The sequence below is a fragment of the Stenella coeruleoalba genome, assembly GCF_951394435.1.
Source record: "Stenella coeruleoalba genome assembly, chromosome: 15".
NCBI lineage: Eukaryota > Metazoa > Chordata > Mammalia > Artiodactyla > Delphinidae > Stenella > Stenella coeruleoalba.
In genome coordinates, this window is record NC_137161.1 from 1,517,017 (window position 1) to 1,544,638 (window position 27,622).

General features: G+C 65.5%; 3 protein-coding genes across 5 annotated transcripts; 2 read left to right on the forward strand and 1 right to left on the reverse strand.

Annotated features, from left to right (window-relative positions):
* Positions 1 to 1,524: 1,524 nt before the first annotated feature.
* On the forward strand, positions 1,525 to 7,970 carry RBBP8NL (RBBP8 N-terminal like; the record flags this gene model as incomplete). The annotated part of the gene is made up of 12 exons (XM_079944596.1): positions 1,525 to 1,585; positions 2,652 to 2,694; positions 3,208 to 3,303; positions 3,620 to 3,732; positions 4,171 to 4,243; positions 4,603 to 4,733; positions 4,876 to 4,958; positions 5,212 to 5,378; positions 5,973 to 6,660; positions 6,911 to 7,037; positions 7,535 to 7,605; positions 7,704 to 7,970. The coding sequence occupies 12 exons, from the start codon at positions 1,525 to 1,527 to the stop codon at positions 7,968 to 7,970; spliced, it is 1,920 nt and encodes a 639-aa protein (XP_079800722.1).
* A 3,886-nt stretch (positions 7,971 to 11,856) lies between these two features.
* CABLES2 (Cdk5 and Abl enzyme substrate 2) lies at positions 11,857 to 25,733 on the forward strand (the record flags this gene model as incomplete). 2 transcript variants are annotated; one of them, XM_079946441.1, is made up of 10 exons in its annotated part: positions 11,857 to 12,245; positions 19,176 to 19,247; positions 19,343 to 19,435; positions 20,536 to 20,613; positions 21,199 to 21,307; positions 21,555 to 21,720; positions 22,084 to 22,187; positions 22,372 to 22,478; positions 23,118 to 23,322; positions 23,464 to 25,733. In XM_079946441.1, 10 exons carry the CDS (start codon positions 11,857 to 11,859, stop codon positions 23,602 to 23,604), a joined length of 1,464 nt encoding a protein of 487 aa, XP_079802567.1. In that variant the 3' UTR covers positions 23,605 to 25,733. The 2 variants fall into 2 exon arrangements, with proteins under 2 accessions (XP_079802567.1, XP_079802568.1); XM_079946442.1 differs by lacking the exon at positions 23,464 to 25,733 and having other exon boundaries at positions 22,084 to 22,478; positions 23,092 to 23,147.
* Positions 25,734 to 25,870: 137 nt separating this feature from the next.
* Positions 25,871 to 27,215, reverse strand: RPS21 (ribosomal protein S21; the record flags this gene model as incomplete). Of its 2 annotated transcripts, XM_079946444.1 has the most annotated exons (6): positions 27,129 to 27,211; positions 26,840 to 26,902; positions 26,661 to 26,724; positions 26,444 to 26,515; positions 26,014 to 26,069; positions 25,871 to 25,934 (listed from the first exon to the last, which is right to left on the reverse strand). In XM_079946444.1, the coding sequence occupies exons 2-6, from the start codon at positions 26,887 to 26,889 to the stop codon at positions 25,925 to 25,927; spliced, it is 252 nt and encodes an 83-aa protein (XP_079802570.1). In that variant the 5' UTR covers positions 26,890 to 26,902; positions 27,129 to 27,211. The 2 variants fall into 2 exon arrangements, with proteins under 2 accessions (XP_079802570.1, XP_079802571.1); XM_079946445.1 differs by lacking the exon at positions 25,871 to 25,934 and having other exon boundaries at positions 26,010 to 26,069; positions 27,129 to 27,215.
* Positions 27,216 to 27,622: the final 407 nt, after the last annotated feature.

The window sequence follows — 27,622 nt, forward strand, 5'->3', positions numbered from 1 at the left end:
CCTGGGGGGAATCAGGCATGGCCTCCCGCAGGGAGCTTTGAGCAGAGGTCCCCAGGGCTTGCGCAGAGAGTGCCTCCTGGGGAGAGGCATGGAAGCTGGGGTGGCCAATGCAGAGCCGGCAGTGCACCAGCGGTGGGGTGGTGGCTTGGGCCAGGCGGGCGCCATGAAAGAAAGAAAGGTGAGGTTCTGGGGCAGGTTCCGGGAGTACAGAAGGCAAACCGAGAACCGCTGCCGACAGATCAGGGTAGGGAGCCGGCAGGTGAGTCGGGAGTGCCAGGACCCCGGACGCTCATTTTCAGGGTCAGCTGACCGCCAGGGCTCCTCAGGCTAAGTGCAAGGAGGGAACAGAGGGGCCGCTGATGGCGGGGGTCTTTACTGGTGGCATCTGCGTTGATCGGGCTCTGTGAGCTGTGCGTCTGACTCCCAGCTCTGTGACAGATGGTGACACAGAGCTGGACAGTGGCGGCCAATGGTGGCCTCGGTACCCACCACCAGAGGTCTGCCACAGGGACGGAGGGGCTCTCGCCTGGTGGAGGGTGGCGCCTGGCACCATGGTGAGGAAGCTGTCGCTGGGCTGAGCCCCGGCCTCACACCCAGCCCCGAGGAGCTGGACCCCATGGGACCCCGCAGGATACTCACCAGTGCCCACTGGACAGGCACCGTGGCCACTGCCCGAAGGAAGAGAGCGCGGCTCAGAGGGGCCAGGGCTCACGGTGGTCACACCGTCCAGCTCCCAGCTTAGGCTAGGCTCGCAACCCCACACTCTTAATTTTTAGCAAACACTTCATGGAGGTGAAACACAGGCAGGAAAAAGGGCCCAGGCCACAAGGGGCAGCTGGGTAGAGTTCCACCTGTGCACAGTCACCAGCTCCTGCCGGGGAAACAACCAGCCGGCCCCCAAAGCCCCCGCCATAGCCCCACGGGGCCGTCCATGCCACTGCGGGCACCTGGACCCCACCGAGTGGGCTCTCCCAGCAGATGAACGCGCCCTGGCTGGCCAATCCGCTGGATGGCCCCACGGGGCCGTCCATGCCACTGCGGGCACCTGGACCCCACCGAGGGGGCTCTCCCAGCGGATGAACGCGCCCTGGCTGGCCGATCCGCTGGCTGCGGGCAGGCATGGGCATCTCCGGTCTGGGGCCTCGTCAACACGCGTCGCAGGCACCGTCGCGGCCCCAGCACCAAGCGGGAACTGGCGTCTTCAGGCATCTGCTTTGCTGTGAGGACTGATTAGGGAGTTGAGATTAAGTGAGAATGTCCCATCCCTCTATGTTCCCCTCAGGTATGGACATGGCTCAGTGGGTGGTCACAAGACAGGACTCCCACACCCCCTGGGACCGGCACCCACCTCCTCTCCAGGCTACTGCTGGACCCTACATCCCACAGGCCCTTCCTGAGCTAATGTGACCGTCTCCGCACTTTCTGCTCCATAGGCTGGAAATGGAGGGGCAGTAGAGCCCAAGGGGCCACCCCTACACCTGGAGCACAGAAGGGCCTGGGCCAGGGCCAGGGCCACGGGAAGCCATGGAGAGCTTCATGGAGTCGCTAAACCGGCTGAAGGACGTCCATGAGAATGAGATCACGGGTGAGCGTCTCGGGATGGACAAACCCTCACCCGGACAGCAGTCTAAGGGCCAAAGCCAGGCCGGGGGGCTCCCACACATCGCCTCCAAATCTCGCCAAACCTAGGGACCTTGCCTTCCAGGCCCAGAAGGGGAGTCCTGACCCAGAGCCCGAGCTGCAAGCGGTCAGGAGCCCAGGCTCAGACCAGCCCCTCCGATCGCAGCCCTGGAGGAGTGGTCCCTGAATGGTCAGCTAGTATCAGAGCAAAAACTAAAAGCCAGCCTGGTCACAGACCCCGAGAAGCTCTGGCCAAGACCGGCCCCTTTCCCAAGGTGGGGACCTCAGTGTCCCCCAAAAGCGAGGTCACCTACTTCCCTACTAGCAATGGGATCTCAAGGCTCCAGAGGCCTGTCTAGAGCTCTCCAGGGCGCTGAGCTGAAATCCCTCTGCTCCCCTCCAGGACACCCAGGCTGAGGTCTGCCCAGTCCGATTTTCCCGCCGGCAACAGGGCTGCAGCCACACCACTCCCTTCACTCCAGTGCCCGGGCCACACCCTCCCAAGACCTTTGTGAGAGCGCTCACACCCTGAAGTCCGAAAGGGCCTGGGTCACCTCCCCCAGAGGCCCAGAGGGGCAGGGGCTGCTTGGGCTAGCCTAGGGCCCAAGCCAGACCACGATGAGGTGGGGGAGAGGGGGTCTGCTGGGGGCTCCCCCAAGGGCCCATTTTATTTCAACGCTGGCAGCACCGAAAAAACACTCCTCTTGGGACTTGGCCAGGTAGCTGGTCACCCCCAGCATCAGGGTCCCTCCCCATCTCCAGACAGACACCAGAGCCAGAGACCCCAGGGAGGGGAGAGGCTGGGCCCGCACCGGGTCCCAGGCAGCCAGGAGAGGGGGCGGAAGCTGTCAGCAGGTGCAGACTGGGAGCCCGCCCAGGGGGCGACCTCAGGGAGTCAGTGAGGGAACCCAGGTGGCAGGTGTCTGGAGGAGGCCCTGCCAGACAGCCGGGGACAGGAAACGCCCCAGCTCTGCTGCAGGGGTGGCAGCACGGCTGGGCCTGACCCTCTGCTCCTTTCCTCGCTCCTCCAGGCCTGCAGAACAAGCTTCTGGAACTGAACTCAGAGAGGTGCCGGTGAGTGAGGACAGGCCCTGGGCCAGCAGATGGGAAGGGCAGCGGCTCCCCAGCCGCTCACGCGCACGCCCGCAGCCCCAGGGCTCTGGAACTGCCACCAGCTGTGATGCAGAAGCAGACACTGAGGCTCGGCTTGGGGGGTGGGGGAGTCTCTGGTCCAAGGTCCAAGCCCCTCCCCCAGTGAACAGGGACCCTCCAGGGGGCTGGGCAAGCCGCGTCCATGCAGGGCGCCTCCGGGACCAATCATTATCAACAGGAGGACCCGTCGTGAGTCTGGGAGACCCGGGGGCCGGCTCCCCAGGTCCCCATTGCACAGATGAGGCTGCAGGTGGCACATGGATGAGACAGGGTCCCCAGGGAGGCCGCGAACACTCTCGCTTGGGCGTGCTGGCACTGCCCTTGCAAGGCCCCACTTCTCAAGGCAGTCCCAGGCCAGGGAGAGGCTGGCGGGGCAGCGCCGGCCGGCAGAGCAACATGCGCACCGCGGCCCTTCCCCCCCGCCCCCCACCGCAGGGACGCCCAGAGGGCGGAGGAGCTCTGTGCCAAGAACCGTCAGCTCAGGGAGCAGCAGAGGGCGCTGAAGGAGAACCTGCGGGCGCTGGAGAACAGGTGGGGGCACCTAACACCACGCTCACGATGGGGGCAGGGCGCACAGGGAAGCCGAGGAGGGTTCTGCGGAGAACGAGTTTGGGAAGCTCCGGCATAAATTAACCACCGCAGGAAGTCTCAGAGCCTTAAGTAAATTGCATTTTCAAGGTTCCTTCCCAAACTCAACGGCACATGGAGCGCTTAGCCCCCGGGGTAGGGGTGAGGCGGGGCTTCCACGGAACACACTTTGGGAAAGGCAGGGCTCGTCCAGGGAGGGGGGCAGTGCGGGTCCCAGGCTCCCTGCTCAGAGCGGCTTCTCGCCTCCTCGCCCCCGCAGGCTGCGGGCCGGCCTGTGCGACCGCTGCATGGTCACCCAGGAGCTGGCCAGGAAGAAGCAGCAGGAGTTCGAGAGCTCCCTGCTCCAGAGCCTGCAGCATGTCTTCCTACTCAGTGAGCCCAGCCCCGGCGTCCCTCCCGTGGGGGCCGGCGATCCCCCAGGGCCCGCCCAGACCAACGAGGGGTCTCGGGGAAAGGGGAAGAGGCGATCTGGGCCACGCCATCTGGCCCACACCCCAACTCACAGACAAATGGTGCAAAGCCCCCTGCTGGCGCCCACATGCCCCCCACTGGTCAGTTACCCAGGCAGGGGGCGTCCCTGCCCTCTCGGGGCCTCAGCTCCCACCTTCCATGATGAGGAGGGTCCTGCTGAGCCATGAGGTCTCATAGGGTCTGCCGATGAGGACACGCCCCTTTCTCTCGGCGCGACGGTGGGGTGGGGGGTGTCCCTGGGGGCTGGCGCCAGGACAGGAGGGGCTCCTGGGGGCTGTGAGGGCCCCACCCCGCCCTGCTTCCCCTCCCCCAGTCCCTCCTAATCAGCGCCTTCTGCAGCGACCGAGCTGACCCGGCTGCAGGAGGAAAACGATGCCTTGAAGGAGGAGGTGAAGCAGCTGCGGGGCCCAGGGTGAGTGGGGGGAGGCACCAGGGCCCAGCAACCCTCACCCCACACACCTCAGCCACAGCAGGCGCCCAGCACGTCCACGGGCCCCAGGCACGCGGCGCCGAGGGGAGGGGCTCCCCAGAGCAGATGCGACCTCCCCTGTTCTGCAAGCACAGGTCCTAGAGCGGAGCTGGGCCCCAGCGCCCACGGCAGCTCTGATGCCTGGGCTCCACGGGGACATCGGTGCGAGCCGACGATGGTGGTGACGATGGTGGTCTTTCCTGGTCACCTGGGTCCCCAGGAGGGCGTCCTCGCCTTTCTGATCGCCTCTGGGACACTGCCCTCCCTTACCCACCCTGTTCTTGCCTCCCCTCTCGAGACAGGGCCAAGCCCCAGTTCAGGGAGGGTGCCCCAGGACCCCTGTCACCCCTGCTGTTCCCCTCCCTGGGCACCCGGAAGGCCGTCACTGAGAAGCCACTGGAAGGCCATGAGGAGGTGGAGGACGGCCACGCAGGTGCGGGTCCACGGGGAGGAGGGGCTGCTGGGGGGCAGGGGAGGCCAGGAGACTGGAGCCCCAGGACCGGGGAGCCCTCTGCGCTGAGCTGGCCCCTCTGAGCACCTCCCAACCATCCCACCCTCTGCTTCTCCTCCCACAGAAAGGCCGGTGGGGTACGGGACGTCTCCAGTAGCCAAAATCTCCCCGGGTGCCAACCTGCCTGAGCCCCGGGCCCCGGACATGGTGAGGGAGAGGGACTCAGAGCCCACTCCTTCCTCTCCCCGGGCAGCCCGAGGCAGGAGGCTGGCAGCCGCCTGCCGCCAGCCCTGCTATGTGCCACGCACATGGCCCGTGCCAAGCAGGGACCCCTGAGCTCCTTGTGACATGGGTGGAGGCGAGGCTCAGAGCGGGTGGGTGAACTGCCCAAGGTCGCACAGAGAAAAGGGCAGAGGGCAGCAGCCAACCGCCCCCAGGCTGACCCATCTACCCCGTGCAGAGCCCCCAGCACATCTCCAACCAGCTACACGGGACCATCGCCGTGGTGCGGCCAGGGTCCTGGGCCTGCTCCGCCAACCGGGGCTCCGTCAACGGGACGTCCCCACTGCCGCCCCCCAGGAGCAGCCCTCCAAGCCCGTCTGGAGAGCACGGCCTCCCTCTGGACAGGTGAGGCCCAGCCCACCACCGCCCCCGGGAGCAGCCTCAGTCGGGTACCCAGTCTCCTACTCTGGTCCCACCTTTGGGGAAGGGGCCAGAAGCCCAGGGGAGTCCCTCCCATTATCCCTCCAGGAGCCCCACCCTTCCCTGGCTTGGCCTTCCCAGCTACCCTGCCCGTAGCACAGTTCCCACGTGGCCATCTCCTGAATGGCCAGGGCGGGACAGGGGGACATGGGGGTTGGAGATGGGGACCGAGAGCCCCCGCAGAAGAGCCCACGCAAAGGCTCTCACCATGGTCTGAGACCATTCTCAGCGTCTGAGAGGAGACTGGGGGCAGGGCTGCAGTGGGCCCACGGGTGGGCTGGGTGCTCCAGGGGGCCGGGCAGGCAGCCGACGCCCAGAAGAGGGAGAGGCCTTGGTGGACAGGTCCCTCCCTAGAGCCCCCAGGCCCCAGGTCAACTCTGCCCAGGGGGCCCGGGCGTTCCCCTCCCAGCTACCCACCGTGCGACCTGGGCACTCGCCTCGCCTCCCCGGGCCCCCGGTCCTCCCTGTGAAACGGGGGTGACCGTGGGCCGCGGTCAGCAGGCTCCTCCTCGCCCACAGCTTCCTGCAGGCCTCTCTGCCCTCTGCCAAGCCCTGCGAGTCCCCGAAGAGCTCCCTCCAGGCTGACCGCCTCTGCCACCTGAACCGCCACCTGGCCCTGCCCCGTGGGAGCCCTCACAGCGGCCCCCAGCCCCCGGGCCTCAAGGCCGGGGAGGCGGAGGCCTGGGAGGAGCCCGTGGGTCTGCTGGGCCTGCCAGGCGCCCTGGCGGGCATGCGGGACCCGCGGCTGGAGGGAGCGCTGCACCTGCTCCTGGCCCAGCAGCTGTGGGCGCGGGGGCGGGCGGGCGGTGCCGGGCTGAGGGGCCCACCGGTGCCGGGCAAGGCGCCACCCTCCCCGCCAGCCGGCCCCCACTCCGAGGGTCCCGGGGGCGGGGCGGCCTGGGCAGCCCTGCCCAGAGGGCAGCACCCACGGCCCGCAGGCCCAGGCAGTCCCCGGGCAAAGGAGGCCTCGGCCACACAGGACTACGTCCCAGACAAGCCCCTGGACCTCTCGGAGTGGGGCCGGGGCCGGGACGGCGCCCCCAAGCCTGCCAGCCCGCCAGGATCACTCAGCCCCCCAGGTGCCCACACGCCCAGCCCCAAGCCACCCCAGGGAGTGGAGCCCTCTGCACAGTCTGGGGTCCAGGGGCTCGGCGACTGCACCAAGGGGGCCGAAGAGGCAGAGGCGGAAGAGCCTCCACCTTCCACGGTAAAGGGACCAAGCCCTGTTCCTGGCCTCCACGCGCCCCACCCAGAGCACCCAGCAGCCCCGGGCTGCTCTCCTCCCTCTGTTCCACCAGCCGGTTCCCAGGGGGAGAGCCTGGCCGCCTGAGTCACACCACACGGGAGACGGCTGACCCTCCAGCCCCAGCCAGGGTCCCGCAGGCTGCGCCCAGAGCCGGGCGAGGGCAGGGAAGTTGCCTCATGTGAACTCAAGTCACTTACTCGCTTCCCCCCAGGAACCCTCACATTCTCTCCCAGGCCCCAGCCTGCCCTCTCCAAGTGGGCCAGGACATGAGGACAGAGGGAGGCCAAAACTGCCCCCCTGCCCGCAAAGGCCTGATGGAGACAGCCACCCGGGTGAGGGTGAGTACTGGCGTCACGAGAACACCGCAAGTGGTACCACAGGGGGCGGGAGGTGCGGTGGTCAGCATCAGCTGGCGGCCCCTATCCCAGGACCTGGCTCAGCGCCCTGGGCCTGGCCAACCAAACCCTGGGGCTCGGACTTGCTTCCCCCCACCTACGGACCCAGAAAGCAGCTGGGGGCTCAGGGAGGGCATGTTTCTGACCACAGGCAATGAAGGGAGAGCATCTTAACAATTAGGGCTTCCGGGCAGGTAGGGAGTTCACCGTCACCCAGCAACCAAGCCAGGGGACACTCCAGCTGGTGGGGTCATTGTACGGGTGCTGGAGACACTGGGCCTGGATTCAACCCCAAGGCAGGTTCCTCGGTCCCTCTGTGCCTCAGTTTCCTCATCTGAAGAGTTGTTGCCACTGGTCCTAGTACGGCAGGTTAAAGGCCTGTGCTTCCGCTAGACTCCCAGGCCACCAGCCTGGCCTGACCCACACCCTGCGTCCTGCAGAGCTCAGCAAAGCCCAAGGACAGCAGCTGGAGTCGGATGAGCTAGACAAGCCAGACACCTCGGACAGCGAGGTGGGTGCCCGGCCACACAGCAGGGTGGGATGGGGGCACCAGGGCTGCCCCAGGCTTCGGGGAGGGTCCTCAGCATGACCACACCCCCACCCCATCAGGTGGGCCTGAGCACCGAGGCGGGGGCCACGCAGAGCTTGCCAGCCGAGGGACCCAGGGGTTTCTGCGCCACGGAGCATGGGCGGGGCCCACAGAAGAGGAAGCGGGCCTCAGACCAGTGGAGCAAAGGTGGGTGGCCAGGGCTGGGCGGGGCGGCCACAGCACTGATGCCCCCACCCCACCTTTCTGGCTACTTGGAGCCCAGCAGCCAGCCCTGGAGCCTCTCCCGGAGCAGCCCTGTGACAGAGACCCGGGTCAGCCCTGCGTGAACCCTGACTGCACTTCTCGCGGGCTGGCCCTTTCACCCCCGGCCTGCTTCCCTCTGGAAAGGGGGCGATACTAGGGCTAGCGTGAGATTCCAGGGACACAGCTGAGGATGGTCGTATCATCTTCGTTGTCACAGGGGAGAAGGGGCGTCCTGGGCCATGAGCAGCCCCCAGGCCTGGTGCTCCTGAACCCCTCCCCCTCTCCCAGTCCCACCAGGATGGGGTGGGCACTCCTGGACCCTCTTGTGCACCTTCCAAAAGGAGCAGCAGCAGAGGGTGCTGCTCCAGGGTGTGGGTGTGTTTGTTCCCTCTCGGGGTTCGGGGTTGCTCACGTGCTCGCCAAGGGTGGTACCTGTGGGCTTCCCCCACCCCCCGCTCCAGCCTCGGGTATCAGGACATCCTCCCACTTCCTGCTCCGGCCACAGTGGCAGCTCAGGCCAGGCCTCCGGGAGCCCACAAGAGCCTGAGAACGCCTGAGCTAGCTGATACTGCATGCTGCCTGGTGTTTGTCCAAGCAGGCCTGCGTCGCAGGCTGGGCTGTGGCCGCCACAATGCGCCATTGTTGCCGGGAAGGTGACTGCAGCCTGTGTTTGCCGGGTGAGCGGTGGAGGAGGCCAGCACGCCTGTGTGATCTCGTGGCACATCCCACTGGGCATTTTTGGAAGCTGTCCTGGTGGGCGCGGTCCAAAGGGGAGCACCGTGTCCGCCCCCACCCTCCACACTGAGTCAAGCCCACTCCCACCCTCACCCGCCCACCCGGGCCAGGGCAGGGCCTCCCCAGCAGGCACTCACAGGGCTGATCAGTGAGAACAGGACCCTTGCCCAGCTTGTGCCACATGGCTCAGCGCCAGGGCAGCGCCCTTGTATCTTGTGCGCATGGAGCAGCTCAAGACAGCGTCCAGTCGTTACTGCCTTTGGGCCTCATGACCCAGCCCAGTGATGAATCATCACTGTTTCACAGATGGGGAAACTGAGGCTCAGAGATGGGGTAACTTGCCCAGGGTTACGGAGCTGGTACATGGGGTCAGGATTCCAACCTGATCTGTCTGACCTAGAACCTAGAGTTGGTTCTGCATCAGAGACGGGCCTGAAGCCCAGCACCTCGGCAGGTCCCACCTGGAAGGGTCTCAAGGACCAGATGCCCGTTCCCTGTGGCCGCAGAGGCAGGCCCATGGAAGCACCTAGCCCATGTCTTGGGGATTCTGAGAGAATTGCCCCGTGAGCTCGGCTTATCCAGAATGTCCCAGACCCTCTGCAAGGCGGCAAGGGAGGCATTGGGGCCAGGCTGACTCTAGGATCACACCTGGGGAGAGGGTCTGTGCTTCCACCAACTTCCCAAGGCTCACCCTCCAGTCGGGCCCCTGCCCTGGTGTCCGTTGCTGTTGCAAACAAGTGTGGGCTCTTGAGTTCCCAGAAACTGCCCACGAGGCCCTGGGTGAGAGCCCAGTGTTGCTGCAGAAGAGGACACACGAGGCCACTACTGCGCCTCCTGGTCTAACCTCGGTCCACTTCCCACAGCCTCGAAGAAGCCATCCTGAGGAATAAGGAACCTAGGGGAGCCAGGAGCCCGAGGGACCCCAAGGACGGCAGCCCCTCACCCAGCACCAGCAGCTGGGAAGAGAGCCAGGGGCACCCCAGCCTGCCCAGCCGTGCTCCCCACCCGACTGCCAGAGGCCAGGACAGCCCACGCCGCCAGCCAGCAGACGGCCCCAGCAGCAGCGTAGCGGACTGGGTCCTGGCCCACATCCAAAGGGGTTGGGAAGGCCAAGAAGGCTGGTCTTCTGAACCCCTCCATCTCAGAAATGGTCTTGCACGCCACCCTCAGCCCAGCATCTGCTCCCTTGCAGGGAGTAGGGGCCTGGGAGGCCAGGGCGGCTCAAGCTCCAGCCCCGCCCCGCCCCCACCCCTGCTGTGCACAGGCAGCCCTTCCTGGACAGTGCCCCCTCCTCCCACCAACTCCACTAGCATCCTGGACCCAAGGGGCTGCGAGCCTGGCCGCCCATTCCTGACGGGGCATGGAGCTCTGAGCAGTGGTCTCGGGCGCCCCCTCGTGGAGTCCCACAAACGGGTGCTGGGCATTGAGGGCGCAGGAAGGCTGACGGCAGCACCTGGAAGCGGGGGTGGGGGGTCGCCGGTCCCAGGGCACCCGGAGAATAAAGTGTAATGAAGGATGGCGTGTGCAGCTGGCAGGGTCGGGGGTCATCTGGGCTTCCACCTGCCTGGGCAGGTGACGCAAGAGGCTCTTGAATGTGCCCAGGGATGGGAAGTCACTCCCTTTCTGAAGGGCAGGATCAAAACCAGCCCCATCTGCAGAGCATTACAGGGACCAGGGCAGCCTCTGGGGAGGGCTGTGGGAACACAACAGGGGATGTCCGCCAGGCCCCACACAGAGCCCCTCCACACTCTGGGTCCCTGGTCCACTGGCCTGTGAGCCATCTGCACCGCCACAGGGCACACAGGGCAGCTCACCCAGGCTTCCACCCGACACAGAACCTGGAAGAAGACCACGCCCACTCCCCCCGCCCCCACCGTGTCCCTGCGGCACCACCGAAGTTTAACATAATGCCAATTGGCACAGGAGAAAAGTCTACAGGGCCCAGCTCCATTATCGGGCAGCAGACAGCATGGTTTTGGAGCTGAGGGCCAATAACCAGATAACAGCCCTCCATCGCTTCATCCTCCCACCGCCCCTTTTCATTTTCCTCATCTGACATCCGCTTAACTATTGGCTACCAGTTTGGCAGCCCGCCCCCGCCCCAACCTGCCAGGGTTCTCCTACTGGTAACAGCTGGCCAGCAGGGCCAGGCCCTGGGGCCCTGATCCACGATGATGACACTGGCCTCCCGCTCGCTAGGAGGCGCTCTGCAGGCCAGGGCTGTGTCTGCCCCGCCCCCCAACACCTGCACGGAGGACAGAAATGCGTGTGCCGTGTATGGTTCCACGCAGGAGCATTCACAGCTGCGTGGGCAAACCACACGGCAAGTGCCGGTCTCCAACCGCCGGGAAGCCCCAGCGCTGGTGACAGCCCCGGGCTGAGCCCACTCAACCCTGACCATACCCTGAGGTGGAAATCAGCGACCCCCACCTGAAGGATAAGTAAGCCCACAGGCACACAGCTGGACAGAGCAGGCCAGTGGCACAGAGGTGGCTGCAGGATCCTGCCCCCCAAGACACAGGTGGGCTCCTGGGGGCTCCAGAAGGCAGCACCTGAGCATGAAGCCACCGGCTCTGAAGTTGGGGGTCCCGGTACAGAAGAGGAAACAGACCTGGCACCCCCCAGACTCAAGGTCGCTTTGCTGCTGACGGCCGTGCAGGACTCTGTCTGGGGCTGAAGGTCCAGCACCGCCCGCCTGCCTGCCACCCCAGGCAGGTGCCTTCTCCCCTCGGACTCGCGGTGTCGTCTTCAGTCACTGGGGGAGGCCAGGGGGCACCGCTGGCCATTCCTGGGGCTCCCGGCGGGTGGTACAGCTCCAGCGCCCGCACGTCAGACCCCCGCCCCCGCAAAGACACACACCCCAAGAGGGGAAGTGCGCTGGAGCCTAAAGACGAGGCTTTAAGAACGCTGACCACGAACGCCACAGCCCAGCAAGTGGAACAGAGCACTGGCGCCCCGGGGCCGCGACTTCCGAGTCAGGGACTCGAACCCGCGGCACCTCCACCGCTCGCCCAGAGCCAGGCCTCGGGGCTTCTCCCGGCTCCCCCTTGGCCGCCTCGGAACCCGCTCTAGGACCCAAGGGAGTCGCTCCCCCCGCCCGCCCCGCGCTGGCCAATGGGCGGGCGTGACGGCGATATATTTGCATACGGGTGCGCCCCGGCCAATGGGCGGCGGGCGCGGGCGCATGCGCGGGCTGGAGGGCGGTGGCGGGCGGGCGGCGGGCTCAGTCGGAGGATGGCCGCGGCTGCGGCGGGTGGGTCTTCGGACCAGTCGCCCGGCCCCGCCACCCGGGCCGCGCCGCAGGCGCTGCGGCGGCGAGGGGATTCGCGGCGCCGCCAGGCCGCGCTCTTCTTTCTCAACAACATCTCCCTGGACGGGCGGCCCCCGAGCCTGGGCCCGGGCGGCGAGAAGCCCCCGCCGCCGCCGCCGCCGCCCACCGAGGCCCGCGAGCCGCCCGCGCCGCCGCCGCCACCGCCGCCGCCGCCGCCCGCGCCCCCCGCCGGCCTGCCCCTGCCCGGACCCGCGGGCCGGGCCTCGGCGCCCCAGGGCCTGCTCAGCCCCGCGCCCGCGCCCGCCGGCTTGGGCCTCGGCCTGAGCCTGGGTTTGGACGGGCAGCGCCAGAGGTGAGTGTGGCCCGGGTCACCTGGGGCCTGGGGGGCGGCGGGGTGGCCTGGGGCTGGGTCACCGCGGGGGTCGGGGTCACCTGGCGGAGTCACCCAGGGCTCAGGGTTGGAGGCAGTGGAGTCGCCCAGGCAAGGAGTTGAGGGGGCCTGGGGGCCTGACAGCCCGGGACACAGGGTCGGGGTGACCTGGGGGCCATCAGCGCAGTGAGCAGGGTGGCAGGTGGCCCTGGGCTGGCTCAGCTCATAATGTGGGGTTGGGGTGACATACAGAAGATCAGGGTCAGCTCCTGCCACAGGGTTTGAGTGACCTGTCAGCGTAGGACTTGGAGACCGGGAGGTGACCCTGATCCCCTGTGAGCCCCAGACACCAGTTGGGGTGTCCTGGGCCCTGTCAGTGAGGGACAGAGGGTTGGGGTGTCCTGCGCCTTGCCAGCCCCAGAAGGGAGTCTTGACTGGGCCCCACCATCCTAAGATGTCAGAGTCGGGAGTCATCTGCAAGCTGTCAACTCCCTGGACACGGATGTTAGGGTCTCCTCGGGCCCCGTGAGTCCCCAAACTTAAGGGTCATGGTCCCCTTAATTCTGCCAGCCCTGAATACGGGGTCAGGGTCCTCTCAATCTTGTCGGTCCCCTGAACATGAGTCTGGGGTTCCCTCAGCCCTTATCAGCCCCCAGACACAGAGCCCTGTCAGCTCCAGACACACCCCCCTCCCCAGCCCACTGTTACCAGTCCTGCTGGCACAGGGACTCACAAACACCCCCTCTGGGTTCCCCTTCGTTCTCTAAACTGGGTGACCCCCTCCATGTGGGCCAGGGATCTTCCCTGTACTGTGACATCTAGCCCCAGAGTCTCCCACACCAGGCCAGACCTCCCAGCCCCCCATCCCACAGCTACTGGTCACTGGAGGCCCCCCATTACCCCTGCCTCCTTTGTCCACTCTGAGCTCAGGGCCCCTGGGCCTGTCACATCCCAGATCGCAGGCACTCCCCCTGCCCTGATTTCATTTCTAGGAACGCCTCAGCCCATCTCAGGGCCACCCCCACCCCTGAGCTCTGCCCCTCTAGTCTGTGCCCCCCGCCCCAAAGCCCGCTTTCCTCAGCCGGCAGACTCTCCAACAGAGTGGCCCTGTCTCCTGGCAGCCATCAGCCCGAGGACAGTCCTCCCTTCACGCCAGGTCCCATTCGAGTCACTCCGCACGCCAGGGCAGAGTGGCAGGGATGTCCACTGTGTGAGGCCTCGAGGGTCCCGCTCACCTACGGCCAGGCCTGCGCTGTGCCCTCCTCTCCCGGTCCCGCAGCCCTGTGTGTGGTGCTGGGCAGGCCGTGTGTCATTCAGCAAACAGTTCAGGCGCCCTGGTCGGGGGCCAGGCCCTCGCTGTGAACCGACAGGCCAGCAGCCTGGCCCGCGAAGCCGTTCGAATGCGGGGACGCGATGAAGCGCCTGTAGCCAGGAGCCCTGCCTGGCGATGGGGCTTGATGGTGCTTGTGCTGCTTCTGAAGAGCGTGTGAGGGGCCCAAGCTCTGGGGACACAGAACAGGCTGGGATGTGGCACAAGTCAGGCGCCCTTCGGTGTTCCCGCTGCACCCTCCACGGTCCCTGTGTCCCTCCTCCCCTGGCCTGGCCTGTGCAAGGAGCCCTCTCCTGCCCCTCCCTCCCACTTGGCCTTCAAATCCCCGTTCAGATGTCGCAGGGCCGCACCTGCCCCCCCAGACTCTGCCCCTCCTCGGTTTCTGCTGCCGAGCACAGGGCCCAGCCCTTGGGTCTGAGAGTCACTGACCCTCCCCTGACAGATGGCAGGCTCCTGGGGTGGGCACTGTCCGTTTCTCTCTGTGCTCCCTGGGCCCAGAGGCAGGGCCGCAGGTAGTCGCTGCTGAGTAGCAAGGGGGCTGCCAGCTGTAGGCTGTGGACTTCGAGGCTAAGTTGTTCTGGGGAATGGAGAGAATCCTGAGGGTCTTTTCCCAAAGTCTGTGTCATGAGTGTGGTGGTCTGACCCAGGCTTTGGGGACAGACCTGGTTGGAATTCCAGCTCCACCTCTCAGGAGCTCTGGGACTTAGAGCAGGTGGCACAGCCTCTCTGAGCCTCAGTTTGCTTCTCTGTGAGATGGGTTTGTGTTAGGTATTACCTGCCGGAGGGGCTGTTGTGAGGTCTGCTGGGTGGCCAGGGCTCAGCGAGGGTGACGGTGGCCCGGCCCGGGGAGCGAGGACTTGTGTTACATCCCGGTTGCCCAGGGTGTGCTCACAGCTCAGCCCACGGTGGGGAGTTTGTGTTTCATGCTCAGGGCATAGTCTGGTGCGGCTGTTGCTGCTAAGCCAGTGAGTGACTCATCAGAATCCTTACCTTCCTCCCTAGAACTTTGCTTTCGTTTCGACACCACGGTCACCTAGCGCTTACCGGGTTTCTGGGCTTCTCCGGATGGGTCAGACACAGGCTTGCAGGTCCTCTTCCTGCCCCACCAGACCGCTGCGCCCTCCTCTGTCATGTTGGCCCTCCTCTCTCCGGGGGTGGGGGGCGCTTGGAGGCTTCAGGCAGCAGCAGGGTTTCCTCGCACAGTCCTGGAAGTTACAGCCTGAGTCAGGGCGTGGGCAGGGCCTTGCTCCTGGGAGGGCTCGGGGGTAAGGGTCCCCTAGATGTCCTGGGCTTGTGGCCACAACCCTGCAGTCTCTGACTCCGTCCTCACACAGCTTCTCCTTGGTGTCTCTGTCTTCACCTGGCGTTTCTCTCTGCTTGTAAGGACACCCTGACCCAGCTGGTCATCGGGTCAGGGCCCAGCCTAAGGGCTTCACCTTAACTTGGTCACACCTGTGAAGACCCTATTGCAGCTGTGCTCGTAGTCACAGGTGACAGGGGTGAAGACTTCGCATATTTTGGGGACACTGTTCAACGCCCAGCAGTCGTCATTAGTCGTTAGTCCAGGGCACTAACACGGGGGAAGGTGAGCCGGGGGCGTGGCCGGGTTAGCTGGGAGCAGAAACCCTTGCGATTCGGAAGGGCTTGCGCAGGGTTGGCCCCGAGGAAGGGCCTGGGATTTTAGCTGCCGTCTTAGCCAGGAGCCGCCTAGCGCTCTGGAGGCTGCCGAGCGCCTGTCCGAGTTAAAGCGATTTCGGTGGAGTGTCTGGCAGTCTGTTCACATCACTGATTTGGGGGTTTCTTGCTCTCCAGCTGGAAAACGGCTGGAAGTGGTCACCGAGGTTGGAGCCTAGAGGGGGTCCAGAGGCCTTGCTGAGATGGAGGCCGGCCCAGGACCACATGTGGGTCCTGTCACCCGGGGAAGCTGGCAGGGACTTGGTGAGACAGGGACCCACCTAGGGCGACCCACTCACTCAACAAGGATGCACGACGGCCTGTGATGTGCCAGGCCCCGTGCTCAGGCCCGGGTGAAGCGGTGGGCCGGCCGGACAGGACCCCTGCCCACACTCTCCTGGCAGGGGAGGGTTCAGTGTCGTCGTGCTGGCCCCTGTCAGCGGCCTGCCCGTTCTCAGACCGGCTGAGCCCACGCACAGCAGCCCCTGCACGTGGCCCCTGGCTCGGACTGAGTGGTCTCCCAACTAGGCAGGAGCCCTTCTCTTCTCAGCTGGGCCGTTTTTTCAGTTACAAAGTGAAGGAGTTTATCAAGTGGAAACAACGTCTAAAAAGTGGCGATTTCTCTTCCTGCCTGTCTCTGGGGGAAGGCGAGTATGGGCCACCGGTTTGTAAAGGGGCAGCTGTGAACGTGAGCCAGTGGGTGGTCCCCTGTGCCCCCGACCCCATCTTCCCTACAGAGTCCAGCGCAGGCGGCCTCGGGCCAGTCGCCGCCATGTGGGGGGCACCATCCCGTGTGCCTTGGACGGCTTAGCCGGGAGGGCCTCCTGGCTCCCTGGGACTTGCATTTGCCCACACGTCGGGGAGTGGGAGGGTGTTAGCTGAGGCGGCAGGAGCCCAGACTTGGTTCTTTGTAGTTTGTTTGTAGCACTTTTTAAACAGAGTAACGGGTGTACAGGGAGAGGCGCGCACATCCTGACCACCGACCAGCAGGACCCGGGGCGCGGCACCGCCTGTCCCCGCTCAGGTCCTCAGCCGGGCCCTGCACACACCGCTTCCAGGGGCCTGCTCCCAATGGGGTCCACGGCGGGATTGCTCCCAGTGGGGGTCGTTTCGGGTAGAGCTGCTGGAACGTTCCTGTCGTGCCTACAGGCCCGGGCCGGCGTGTGGTCAGCGTTGGGATTCTGAGCCGTTTCCAGAGCGGCGAGTGCTCAGGGGTGCCATCCTCCCAGGGCCACGTGGGAGACCGTGGAGGTCCCGCCTCGGGACTCCTGAGAGGCTGCCTCCTTGGTCGACCGGCCAGCAGTGGGTTTGGAAAGGGCGCCGCCTACGGAAGGGGCCGGGCGCCAGTCCCCGTCCTGGGACGAGCGAGCCCGCGGCTGCCTGGCGGCCCCCGGAGGGTCCCCATCCCAGCGGGGCTCTCAGCCTCCCTCGGGCCGCGGGGCCAGCTCCTCTGGGGTGGGAGGTGGGAAGTGGGGGGCTCGAAAGCAACAGCCCCTCACTTGGCCAGCCTGGTCTGTGCTCAGGATTCAGGGTACCCTCGTCAGCGTCGTCCCTGTCTCTGGACCCAAACCCAAATAGCATCACGCGGACACAGGCCGAGTTCAGGAAAGGAGCCCTGAGAGCACGGAGCGGCCTTGATTCCAGCTCCCCCAGCGCGGTCGGGGGGGTGGCACGGGGGCGGTGGCAGAATCCAGGGGCAGAGGCAGCGCCGGGGAGCAGGGCGCAGCTCCCAGCCCCTAACTCCCGCCAGCTCTGTGCCTCAGTTTCACCACCTGTACGCTGAGGGCTGTGAGGATTGAGTTTACGTATAAAATGCTTACAGAGAAGAAAATCTAGAAGAAAACCACAAAGATAGAGATGCACGAAACCAGCTGGGATCAGGTGTTGCCGCTCGGTGGGGTGAGAGAGGTCTCCTGGAGCGCGCTGGGCCAGAGCTCAGGCAGCCCGGGAGCGGGGGTGCTGGCTGTGCCCCCGGGCTGGCTGCCTCCGTGGAGACTGCCGCTGGCCTCTGGGCCCTGTAAGCGAGGTCCCAGGCGTGCAGGAGCCATCGGGCCTCACCTGGGAAATTACCTGAGGAAGCAAGCCTGAGAAGGCCACGCGGGACTGCTGCCCGGGACCTCTGAGCCCAGCCCCGCGGGGCAGGACACGCACACCTGTGTGGGGCGTTCCCGTCTCCACCAGGCTGGCTTCGCTTCCCGGCACGGGTCCTGCACGTCCACCTGCAGTGGGGCGCCCTCTCAGGGCAGGGCCTGCCTCATCGCCCACCGTGGGGCCAGTGCTCACCAGTCCCTACCGCAGGCCTCCTTGGGTGCTGGGTGTCTGCCTGACGTGCCCCTCCTGCTGCCGCCTTCCCACCTGGCCTGACCCGGGAGAGATGGCCTGACCGTGCCAGGCGTCGTCTGGATGCCAGGGGTCCTGCCAGGGGGAGGGTCCCGTGAGATGCTGCAAGGGAGGCGGCAGCAGGGCAGGCTGCAGCTTCCAGGAGCGGCTCCGCAGCGAGGCTCAGCCTCAGGGAACGGCTGCCGTTGACACCTGGGCCCTGGGCACCTGCCCGGCCCAGGCTGAGTGTGAGACCGTGTCCCTCCATCTCGTAAACCACGGTGACCTGAGCCCAGGAGGAGTGGGGCAGCAGAGCCCGGCTTCTTGGCTTTGTCCTGAGCGGTCCCTGCTGGTGGCCTTGGTGGCAGGAACCTGGGTGTGTGACCTTGACCTGAGGGTGCAGCCTGTGCAGGGTTTCTGGGCCCAGTGCCAGGTGGGAGGCTGCCCTCCCGAGCTCCCTGTGTGCTGGTAAGGCTGCCTCCTGGGATGGTTTTAAACCAGACCAAACACCCGGTTTGTCTCTGGGACAACCCCAGCACCGTCAGCACCTCAGAGGGCTGGGGGCAGCCCCCGACTGTCATCGGGCAGCCGGCCTTTGGTTCCCTTTTGTGGTCACCGGGACACACTCCTCCCCGACCACCCAGCACGTCTGGGGGTCTCTAGCCTTCAGCCTCAGGCCTGACCTAAGGCCATTTGTGTCCCCTCCCGAGGAGTCACTGAGGCCACCTCCCCAGCCCAGGGGGCCTCCTGACCACACAGCCACATGTCTGCGTTCAGACTCCCCTCTGTGTGGGTCTAATAGAAGCGCTTTCCTCCCTGTCCCTGGGCAGGGCTTTGGTCTGGGAAGAGTTCTGGCCGCCAGGCCTGGACGATGCTGAGGTGGGGCTGCGGGTTGATGGGTTTCTGGCTCCTTTATGCTCCCCGGGGGTGAGCTGAGAGGCAGGAGGCAAGGGTGGGGGAGCACCGCAAGCTCAGCACGCCCACTGTGCTTCCGGCGACAGGCCCAAGCAGACACCTCCCTGACGTGCATACCAGGACTGCTGCTGCCCTGGGGAGGGGGAGGGCCACGTGTGAACTGAGCCTCAAGTCAAGGGGGACGTAGCCACGGGAAGATCTGGAGAAAGAAGGTTCCAGACCGAGGGAACAGCCCCTGCCAGGGCCCTGAGGCCGGGGGCGGGGGCTGGTGCAGGGAGGGCGGCCCAGCCGAGGGGGAGAGGCTTCTAGGTGCCCTGGGCCGGGGCAGCACTACACGCTGAGGTGGGCGGGAGAGGGTCGGCAGGACGTGGCAGAGCCACCGCGGGACCCTGTCCAGCCCCACCATGCCCCCTTCCCGGGACCCCTGGCTGAGCTCCGAGAGGCGGTGGGCAGACCAGGGCCCGGCCAGCCATCCCTCCCGGTGCCATGTCCTCCTCAGGTTCTTGTGGCCTTGGGTGGCCCTGCCCAACACTCAGGCCTCACCGCAGACCTGCTTCTGGCCCATGGCCTGGGGGCCCCGTCGGGGCCTGAGAAGCACGCTGGGCCTCTGGGAGGAGGGCGCAGGAGGCAGCCTCTGGACGGTACCCTGAGGCCCTGCCGTGTCCTCTTTACAGAAGGCGCGTAGGCTCCCAGCGCTGCTCGCTCGAGTTTCTGGAAGACACGGTGGGATGTGCCTCGCTTCAAAGGTAAGGAGCCCCACCTGCCGCTTGCACCCCCGTCCTTTCTCCTGGGGCCAGAGAGGCTCCCAGGAGGGGAAGAGTGACCTCCTTTTCACCTGCAGAACCAAACATACATCTGGATCCCCAAGACACAAAGGCCTGAAGAAGACGCACTTCATCAAGAATATGAGGCAGTACGACACCAAGAACAGCAGGTACCAGCGTGTGCCAGCCCAGCCCCGCCCTGTGGCTGCCCAGCGGGTCCTCCCTCGTGCCCGGTGGGGTCCGGGGTCCTGCCCTTGTCAGCAGCCATTTCTTCCTTCAGCGCGCTAAGGAATTGCTCGCCCACACGGCCCAGCCCATGTCCCTTCGGAAGTGGACCCTCTCCCCATCCCACCCTCTTCCCTCCATATTCACCAAACGCTGGGGTCCTCAGCACGTCCGGGCGAGGAGCCACCCGTCCACCGCAGCCTTGAGTAGAAGTCTAAAACACAGGGATGCTGGAAACACAGTGGGAACAGGCAGAGTGGTGGGCTGTGTCTGGGGGAGAAGGGAACACAGAGGGCATCTGGCTTCCCTGAACAGGGCTGCAGAGTGATAGCCAGCGCCCAGCACAGCCCTCCGAGGCCCTACATCTGTAGAAGCCCCGTCCCTCATGCCCCGTGTCCCTCACGCTCTGCCCTCCTGGCCTTGAGGCCATTGCCCTGACCCAAAGCGTCTCCAGACCGTTCCCCTTCCTGCTGGAGGCCGTGCCCAGGCACCTACCAGGCAGCCCTGGTCGGGCAGTGCTGCGTCTTCCCTGCGGCGGCTGTAGCTCGGACAGTCCTGGAACCCCAGCGTGGTCCCCAGCATGACAGGCTTGGCCCAGGAGCAGGCCCCCGGCAGACTGAGCGCCGGGCTGGCTTCAGTGGACCCTTGGTGCCCAGGGTCCCAGCCAGGGAAGGGGGTCTTCCACCGTCGTCCTCCCTGCTGAACTGGGGCTGGGCTGGGCAGAGCCATGCCCAGAGGAAGGAAACGCCATCCTCCCTGCTGTGCGCCCCACGCAGCGGCCCCTCTCGGGCCACTTTGTCTCGGAACATGGAACTGGGTGCTTTCTGATGCTGTGAGGCTCCTGCCCTGCTGGGATGCCCGAGGATGGGCTTCCCTGACCAGCCGTCCTCGGGCACGTGCCTCTGCCTCTGGTGTCTGCACAGCCTGGCCTCTCTCGTATGAACTGCCATCCCAGGCGTCCCCCGATGCCTGGGGCAGTTCCTATCTGAGTCTAGGCAGGAAGGGAAACGCCTGCCGCCCTGCCCTGACCCCATCCTTCCCGCAGGATCGTGCTCATCTGCGCCAAACGGTCCCTGTGTGCGGCCTTCTCGGTCCTGCCCTATGGAGAAGGCCTGCGTGTCAGGTGAGCGGCTGGTCCCCACCGGCCGGGAGCTCCACACCATCGCAGCCTCACACGGGGCCAGCAGACCAGCTTCTGCCGAAGCTGCTTGAGAGCTCGAAGGCCATTTGGGTCCTGGTCCTCGGGGAGGGGCGCGTCCGCACCGTTATCCCGTTTGAGCTGCTAAACGTCGGTGCCTGGGATGTTCCTCCTGGCGGGACACTGCTGTGCATCCCGTGACCAGGCCAGGCAGCTGTGCCCAGCGCATAGTCCCGGGAAGAGGGAGACGGCTGTCAGGGTGGGGACGGCGCATCGGGACCCGTGTGCCCGAGGGTGTGGCTGCAGGCGGAGGGCGCACCCCTGAGAAGTGACTTGAGGTGAAGCCGAGGCCGGCCCACCACCAGGGAGATTGAACAGGAAGGGCCTGGGACAAGGAAGGAGCTGAGACAGAGACGGCTCTCATAGCGGGAGTCCTCGTGACCCCTGCTGAGGCTGCTACAGGGCCTCGAGGGTGTGGAGGTGGGGGGCTGTGGGCCCCTGGGGCTCAGCTCCCGCCTGCGCAAGGTCGGGGGCGGGGCCGGCAGCTCTGTCCTGTCCCGTGCGTTGCAGTGACCTGAGGGTGGACAGCCAGAAGCAGAGGCATCCGTCCGGCGGCGTTTCCGTGTCTTCCGAGATGGTTTTCCAGTTGGAAGGCGTCGAGCTGGGGGCAGATGGAAAGGTAGGAGCAGACGCCCAAACAGGCCGGTCGCCTCGTGGGGGCCTGGTGACGATGGGAGGTCGGGGCCCCCGAGGCAGGGAAGAGCTCCGGCTGCAGATCCCAGATGAGGGGCGGGGCGTTCTGGAACCTGCAAGCGGGGAGCAGCGTCAGCCCTGGGCGGCGGGAGCTGCAGCGGTCAGGAGGGACCTGGCTGGACCTCTGGTCCTGGACGGGGCGGCGGGGCTAAGCCCGATGCACTGCCTGCCAGGTTGTGTCTTACGCCAAGTTCCTGTACCCCACCAACGCCCTGGTCACGCTCAAGCCGGACAGCCATGGCCCGCCACCTCAGCCCCGGCCCAGTGCCCCCCGCGCTCTGCTGGGGCCCAGATGCAAACCCATCCCGCCCAGGGCAGCGCCAGCTGGCTCGGAACTAGGTAGCCCAAGGGCCCTGACCGGGAGCAGGGCAGGTGGCCCCACAGTCCTCAGCCCAAGCCTGGGGAGCGGGTCCGCCGCAGCCTCTCAGGAGGGGGGCCCCCAGAGCACACGCCCTGTGCTGCCCCTGAGCCCAGCCGCAGAGAACCTGCACCCACTGATGGCTCTGGGCGGGGGCCCCTCCTCATCAGGACGTCCTCCCCGACCCCGGCCCCCGAGGAGGGGGACCACACCTGGAGCCCCTGACCCCACTCTCCTTGTCCCACGATGACGCCCTCAGCACAGCTGCTGCCTGGCACTAGGCTGGGGTTGGCCAAGCCACTCACCGGGGCTTGTGGTGGGTCAGGGCTGCCCTCTGCTCGCAGGGGCCGACGCAGGGGATGCCCTGGAGTACAACCCCGACCTCCTGGATGACCCTCAGTGGCCCTGCGGCAAGCACAAGCGCGTCCTCATCTTCGCGTCCTACATGGTAGGGACGCCGCCCAGGGCTGGGCTGTGGGCCGGCACCAGGGGCGGGGGCAGCTACGCGCCCTGGGCCCAGCCTCCCCCACGTCTTGGCATTGTTCTCTCGGGCCCGGGGCCTCACGGTTGCAGGCCCAGGTGGCGTGCAGACGCCCCTGGGGCTGCATGGGGACGGTCCTTATCCGTCGCAGACCACAGTGATAGAGTACGTGAAGCCCTCCGACCTCAAGAAGGACATGAACGAGACCTTCCGGGAGAAGTTCCCGCACATCAAGCTGACGCTGAGCAAAATCAGAAGGTGAGGAGGGCCGAGGCGGGCGTCCCCAAGCCCGCTGCCCGACAGGGGCTTCCCACACTGCTGCCGCCAGGCCGGGTCCACGCAGATCCCTGAGCTTGAGAAAGGGACGCGCCCCTCCTCAGCCCCTCCCGCCAGCCAGCCAGGCCAGTGCCAGCAGCTCCCCTGCCGCCTCCTTGGTCAGGTGCCCTCGGTGCTTCTCATACCTGCCCACACCTGCAGGGCTCCTCCTCACTGGTGCCCACAGCCCCTGAGCTGGGCCCTGTGACCGTCCCCACTTGATAGATGACGAGGTTGAGGCCTCACAGCCAGAGGTCCAGACTCTGCCTCAGCACGGCCGCACCTCAGGGCCTTTGCACTGACCTTCCCTCCCCACACGGCCCCCTCACTGCCACAGGAGCACGGGGACTCTGTCCTCCGGGGGGGTCCCCTTGAGGACAGTTGGGTGCCGCGGGCCCAGCCGAGGGCCAAGTGGAGACCAAGACCAGCCTGCTGCCCGCCCACCAAGACGTGGGCCCTAGCGCCGGGCCACAGCCTCTGGGAGGAAATGGCGCTTTTCTGGTGGCCCAAAGGCACACCCCTCAAGCAGGGACGTGGGCGCTTCCTGGCCCCAAAGCCCTTGGCTCCCGTGTAAACCCACAGTTTGAAACGCGAGATGTGGAACCTGTCTGAGGAGAGCGGTCTGGAGCCCGTGACGGTGTCCATGGCCTACGTGTACTTCGAGAAGCTGGTCCTGCAGGGCAAGGTCAGCAAGCAGAACCGCAAGCTGTGTGCGGGCGCCTGCGTGCTGCTGGCCGCCAAGATCAGCAGCGACCTCCGCAAGAACGACGTGAAGCAGCTCATCGATGTGAGTATGCACGTCCCTATCCCCCCGCTCCCGGCTGCGGGAGGCAGGACCACCCCCCACGCCCAGACCCAGCCACCTGGCCGCCTGGCCGGGAACCGGAGGAGGGGCCGCAGCTCAACCCCTCTCTCTTCTTCAACACAGAAGTTAGAAGAAAAGTTTCGGTTCAACAGACGGGATCTGATTGGGTTTGAGTTCACGGTGCTCGTGGCCCTGGAACTTGCTCTCTACCTTCCCGAGAACCAGGTGTTACCTCATTACCGACGCCTCACGCAGCAGTTCTAGCGTGGCCCGGCCCCTGTGGGCGCTCCTGGCACGTCCTGGGCCGGCGGGCGCATTTCCAGGCACTGGGTGTGGACCCGCGGCCCTCGCCGGCTGGTGCCACCGCTCCCCCACGCCCTGGCTTCCCTGGAGGGACATGGCTTCCATTCCAAAGCACACCACACCACCGCGGTATTTCGGAGAGCCCTGCTGCATTCCTCCGTGAACAAAATGTGGGGCTTTGTTGTTTCTTTTTTTCCTGTGCCTGGTCTGGCACCAGGACTTAATGCTGCGCGGTGGTGGATCCTGACTTCACAGCTTTTCTCCTCTTTGCATCACCCAGCCTTCTGCTACCATCGTAGCCACTGCACTAGTGTCTCGTGGAGATCTGGGTCTCCAGACCTCACTGCACGCGCTGGATTGCCAGCGTTAACCTGTTGGGGCATTAATCTCGGCTGTTTGGGGTTTTCGGACGTGGAGACCGCACTGTGGAATCCCCACTCCCCCCTCGGCCCGGCTCCTTCCCAGCCCAGCACAGCCCCCTCGGGGGGTGTGCACCCACGTACCCACATCCACACACACAGCTCTGGCGTCAGCCGAAGCCAAGGATAGCAGACCCCTGGTTGGTTTTAGTCTCATTTTTTTACTCTCAGACTTCTGTTCTTCCAAGGATCACATCACTGTGAAGTCCCGATGCCCTGTTGGGGGTCACACACCCCAGCAGGCCTCTGGGCACAGAACTAGCCCACCCCACGCAAGGATCCGTCTCACCGGGAAGACCGCCCCTTGCCCACGACACTGGGGACCTTCAGGATGACTGGATTGCTGGCTCTTGATCTTCCTACGCAATATTGTGGAGAAACCGTGTTTACTGTCGTGTAGGATTTGGTTCTTTGGGTCTTTTTTCCTGAGGGCACAGAAGCCGGTTAAACGGCGTCTGCTGAAGTTGTGACTTGAACCACACCTGAGCCTCTAGCGGGGAGGAGACTGACCCCTTCACAGCCCTGCCTCCCCGCAAGGGTCGGGCCAGCGTTCTTCCTCCCGGCAGGAAGTGGGAGCCACCTGGGCCAGAGGAGCCGCCACACCAAGCCGACCCCAAAGGCCGGTCGTTGTCCTGGGCAGGTGTGTGCCCGGCACGCCAGCTTCTCTACGCTACACATGGCCCAGTTCATCCACTTGCTGCCCCACCAGAAACACTGAAGACCGTGGGCTGGAGCTTCTCCTTCACGGGTCAGCTGCTCTCAGAAAGGACCGTGTTGGCTGGGCCATTAAGCTGCTTCCCTACTGCTGTCCCATAAGCTTGTCACTGGAGGGGCTCCGGGACAGCCCCACCCTGCATCCTACGCGTGTGCACCGGTGCTTTTGCAGAACAGAGGCCAGCCCTCATCAGAGCGCTCAACCACCAGCAACTTGAGACCCCAGCAGGGGTGCAGGACGGCGGCTCCCGCCCTGCTGGCTGCTCTTCCTGCTTCCTCAGTCAGCCGCTTGGGCTAAGGGAGGAGAGGGGGACAACTGCAGGACAGAGCGTGAAGCCCCAGTCTGTATCCTGACCTTATTTATTGAGGAGTGCCTCTTCCCCGTCTTCCCCAAGATGGCTCCCACACCTGACGTGCACCAAGGAGGGCTGGAAGGATGAAGCTGCTAGGCCCCAGGCAACCCTTCTGCAAGTGACCTGTCCAGCCAACACAGCGTCTCAAGGACACTCCTGTTACAGGCGCTGCAGGGGACCGACTTACAAAATGTACGTCCTGGTTTACAATTCAGCCTTGAGGAACACATCTTCCTGGAAATGTCTATACAGATGTTAGAATGGCTGATACAGAAACTTCACCTGTTCATGTAGTGAGAATTAGTCATTCACCAAACCCGTCTGTAACCTTCCCTTTAGTGCATTGCGTCCTTTTTAATGTCAACAGCTGCCACTGTGTGGTACTCAAATGAAGCCAGTATTTAAGGCATTAAACTCCAGCCTAAAATGTCACCGCCTAGAACCAGCCCAGACATCTGTATCCAAGGGCCTGGGGCCACGCCCTCAGTGCCTAGGAGGCGCTGTGGACTTAAATGAGCACTTAAGTGGCCATCTGACCTCACTGTCTAGTCAAGTGTCATGGATCTGTTTGCAAAAAGTAATGTATTTGTGCTTTAAGTAAAATTTGGTTTTGCAACGTGTCATAGGCTGCCCTTCAGCCGGCCAGCCCCTTCCAATCACAGCAAAACGCCAGCCCCGACCCTCCAGAGCACAGAGGAACCCTCCCTCCCCCAACCCGAAGCACAGAAGTGAAACAACAGATAGGTTTTCACTCTTTATTTATAACACACGTTCCACATCCAGGATCCTCTCCAGTCAGAAGTTCCTAGAACAAAAGGAAGAACTTTAAAACCTAGTCTCCAAAGACATCCTGGGCCTCTGTGCCCAAACCCCAGTCCTCTTACTTTGAGACAATGCCGTCAGCCTTGGCCAGTCGGAGAATGGAGTCATCTGACTCGCCCTAGGGGAGAACGCACATTGGGACCAGGCACCCTGCTGGCCAGAGGTTCAGCCACACTGCCGTCCAAACCGACCAAGGGTAGACACGCTAGCATCAGGCAGACCCCTGACGGTACAGGGGTCAGACCCCTGGGGCTGGAAGGAGCTGTGATAACTGGGAAGCTCCAAGGTCATCGCCTGCCTGTTTTCTCAGGGTGGGCCCTTTCTTGGGCCCCCGAGCACCCTTTTCCACCCCCAGGAAGGGGCTGGCAGCCAGCACAGTCCAGTGCAGCAGGCTGCAGTCTCTTCTGCCAACGAACCTGCTCAGGGTGGGAACGGGGAGGGAGATGCCGCTCCGGTTCAAAGGCCCGCTGAGCGAGGCCGGGGAACACTCACCATTCTGCGAACGGCCCCGCAGATGGCATAGGTTTTAAACTGGCCGTTGAACCTGCCTGTCCCCTTGTCAACCTATGAATCGAGAATCAAGAATGGGGGTCACAAAGAGGCGCACCCAAACGCCTTCGGGTCTAAACCTGGGGTTTGGGAATCGACGTGAGGCCCGCCCAGACCTCGCCTCTCCCCAGGGGACAAGCCGTCCCGCCGCCCGGCTCACCTCGGCCACGTTCATCTGGATGGACGCGTGGTCCTTGGCGCCTATGATGCGGTTGCTGGCAGAGCTGCGGGGGGAGCGCAGTGAGCGGGGACGGGGCTCGGCGAGCGAGGGGCAGGGAGAGGGCTCGGCGGCCGGTGGCGGCGGCGGGGGATGCAGGGACCGGGGCGGAGGATGCTCACCATTTCCGCGGCACGTACAGGTCCACGAACTCGCCGGCGTCGTTCTGCATGTTGAGGGAGCGTCTGTGGAGCCCCCAGCAGCGCCGTGAGGACGGGCCGTGTCCGCGCGCTCGGGTCCGTCCCCGCCCCGACCCGGGCTCCGGGCCGCCACCCCGCCCAGGCCCCGACCCACGCACGCCCGAGTCCGTCCCCGCCCCGCCCCGCCCCGACCCAGGCCCCCGCGCCGCCACCCAGCCCGGGCCCCGGCCCCGACCCCGACCCCGACCCCGACCGCGGCCGCGAGACCTACCTGGTGGCACCACAACGAGCGCGAGCGCACAGAGGAAGGGCCTTCTCCCCCGGCAGTGCTATTAGCGGGTGGGGCGGGGCCTTGGCGAGTACTTCCGGGTCCCGCACGCCCCCGCGACTCTACGCAGAGAGCAAGGCCGGCCGCTCTGACGCACTTCTGCTTCCGGCGGGTGAGAGCCTCCTGACGTCTGGCGACCGCAAGGTGGCCGCGGCCGCGCCTCGAGGGCGAGTCGCCGTGCTGGGCGGGTGGCCGGCGCGGACTCGCGAGGGCGCCCGCGGGCGGGTCCCCGCAGCGGTGGGCTGCGCCCAGGGCGGGCGCTTCCCGTCGCCGGGACCGCCCGGTGCCCGCGGCCGCTCAGTCAGGACCTGCGGACCCGGGGGGCGAGGGCGGGGGCCGGGGGCCCTGGAACGGGCACGTGAGAGCTGCGGACCGAAGCGCTTCCCCGGAGACAAGCCGGGCATCATGAACGTGGACGCAGGAGGGGCGCCGTTGGT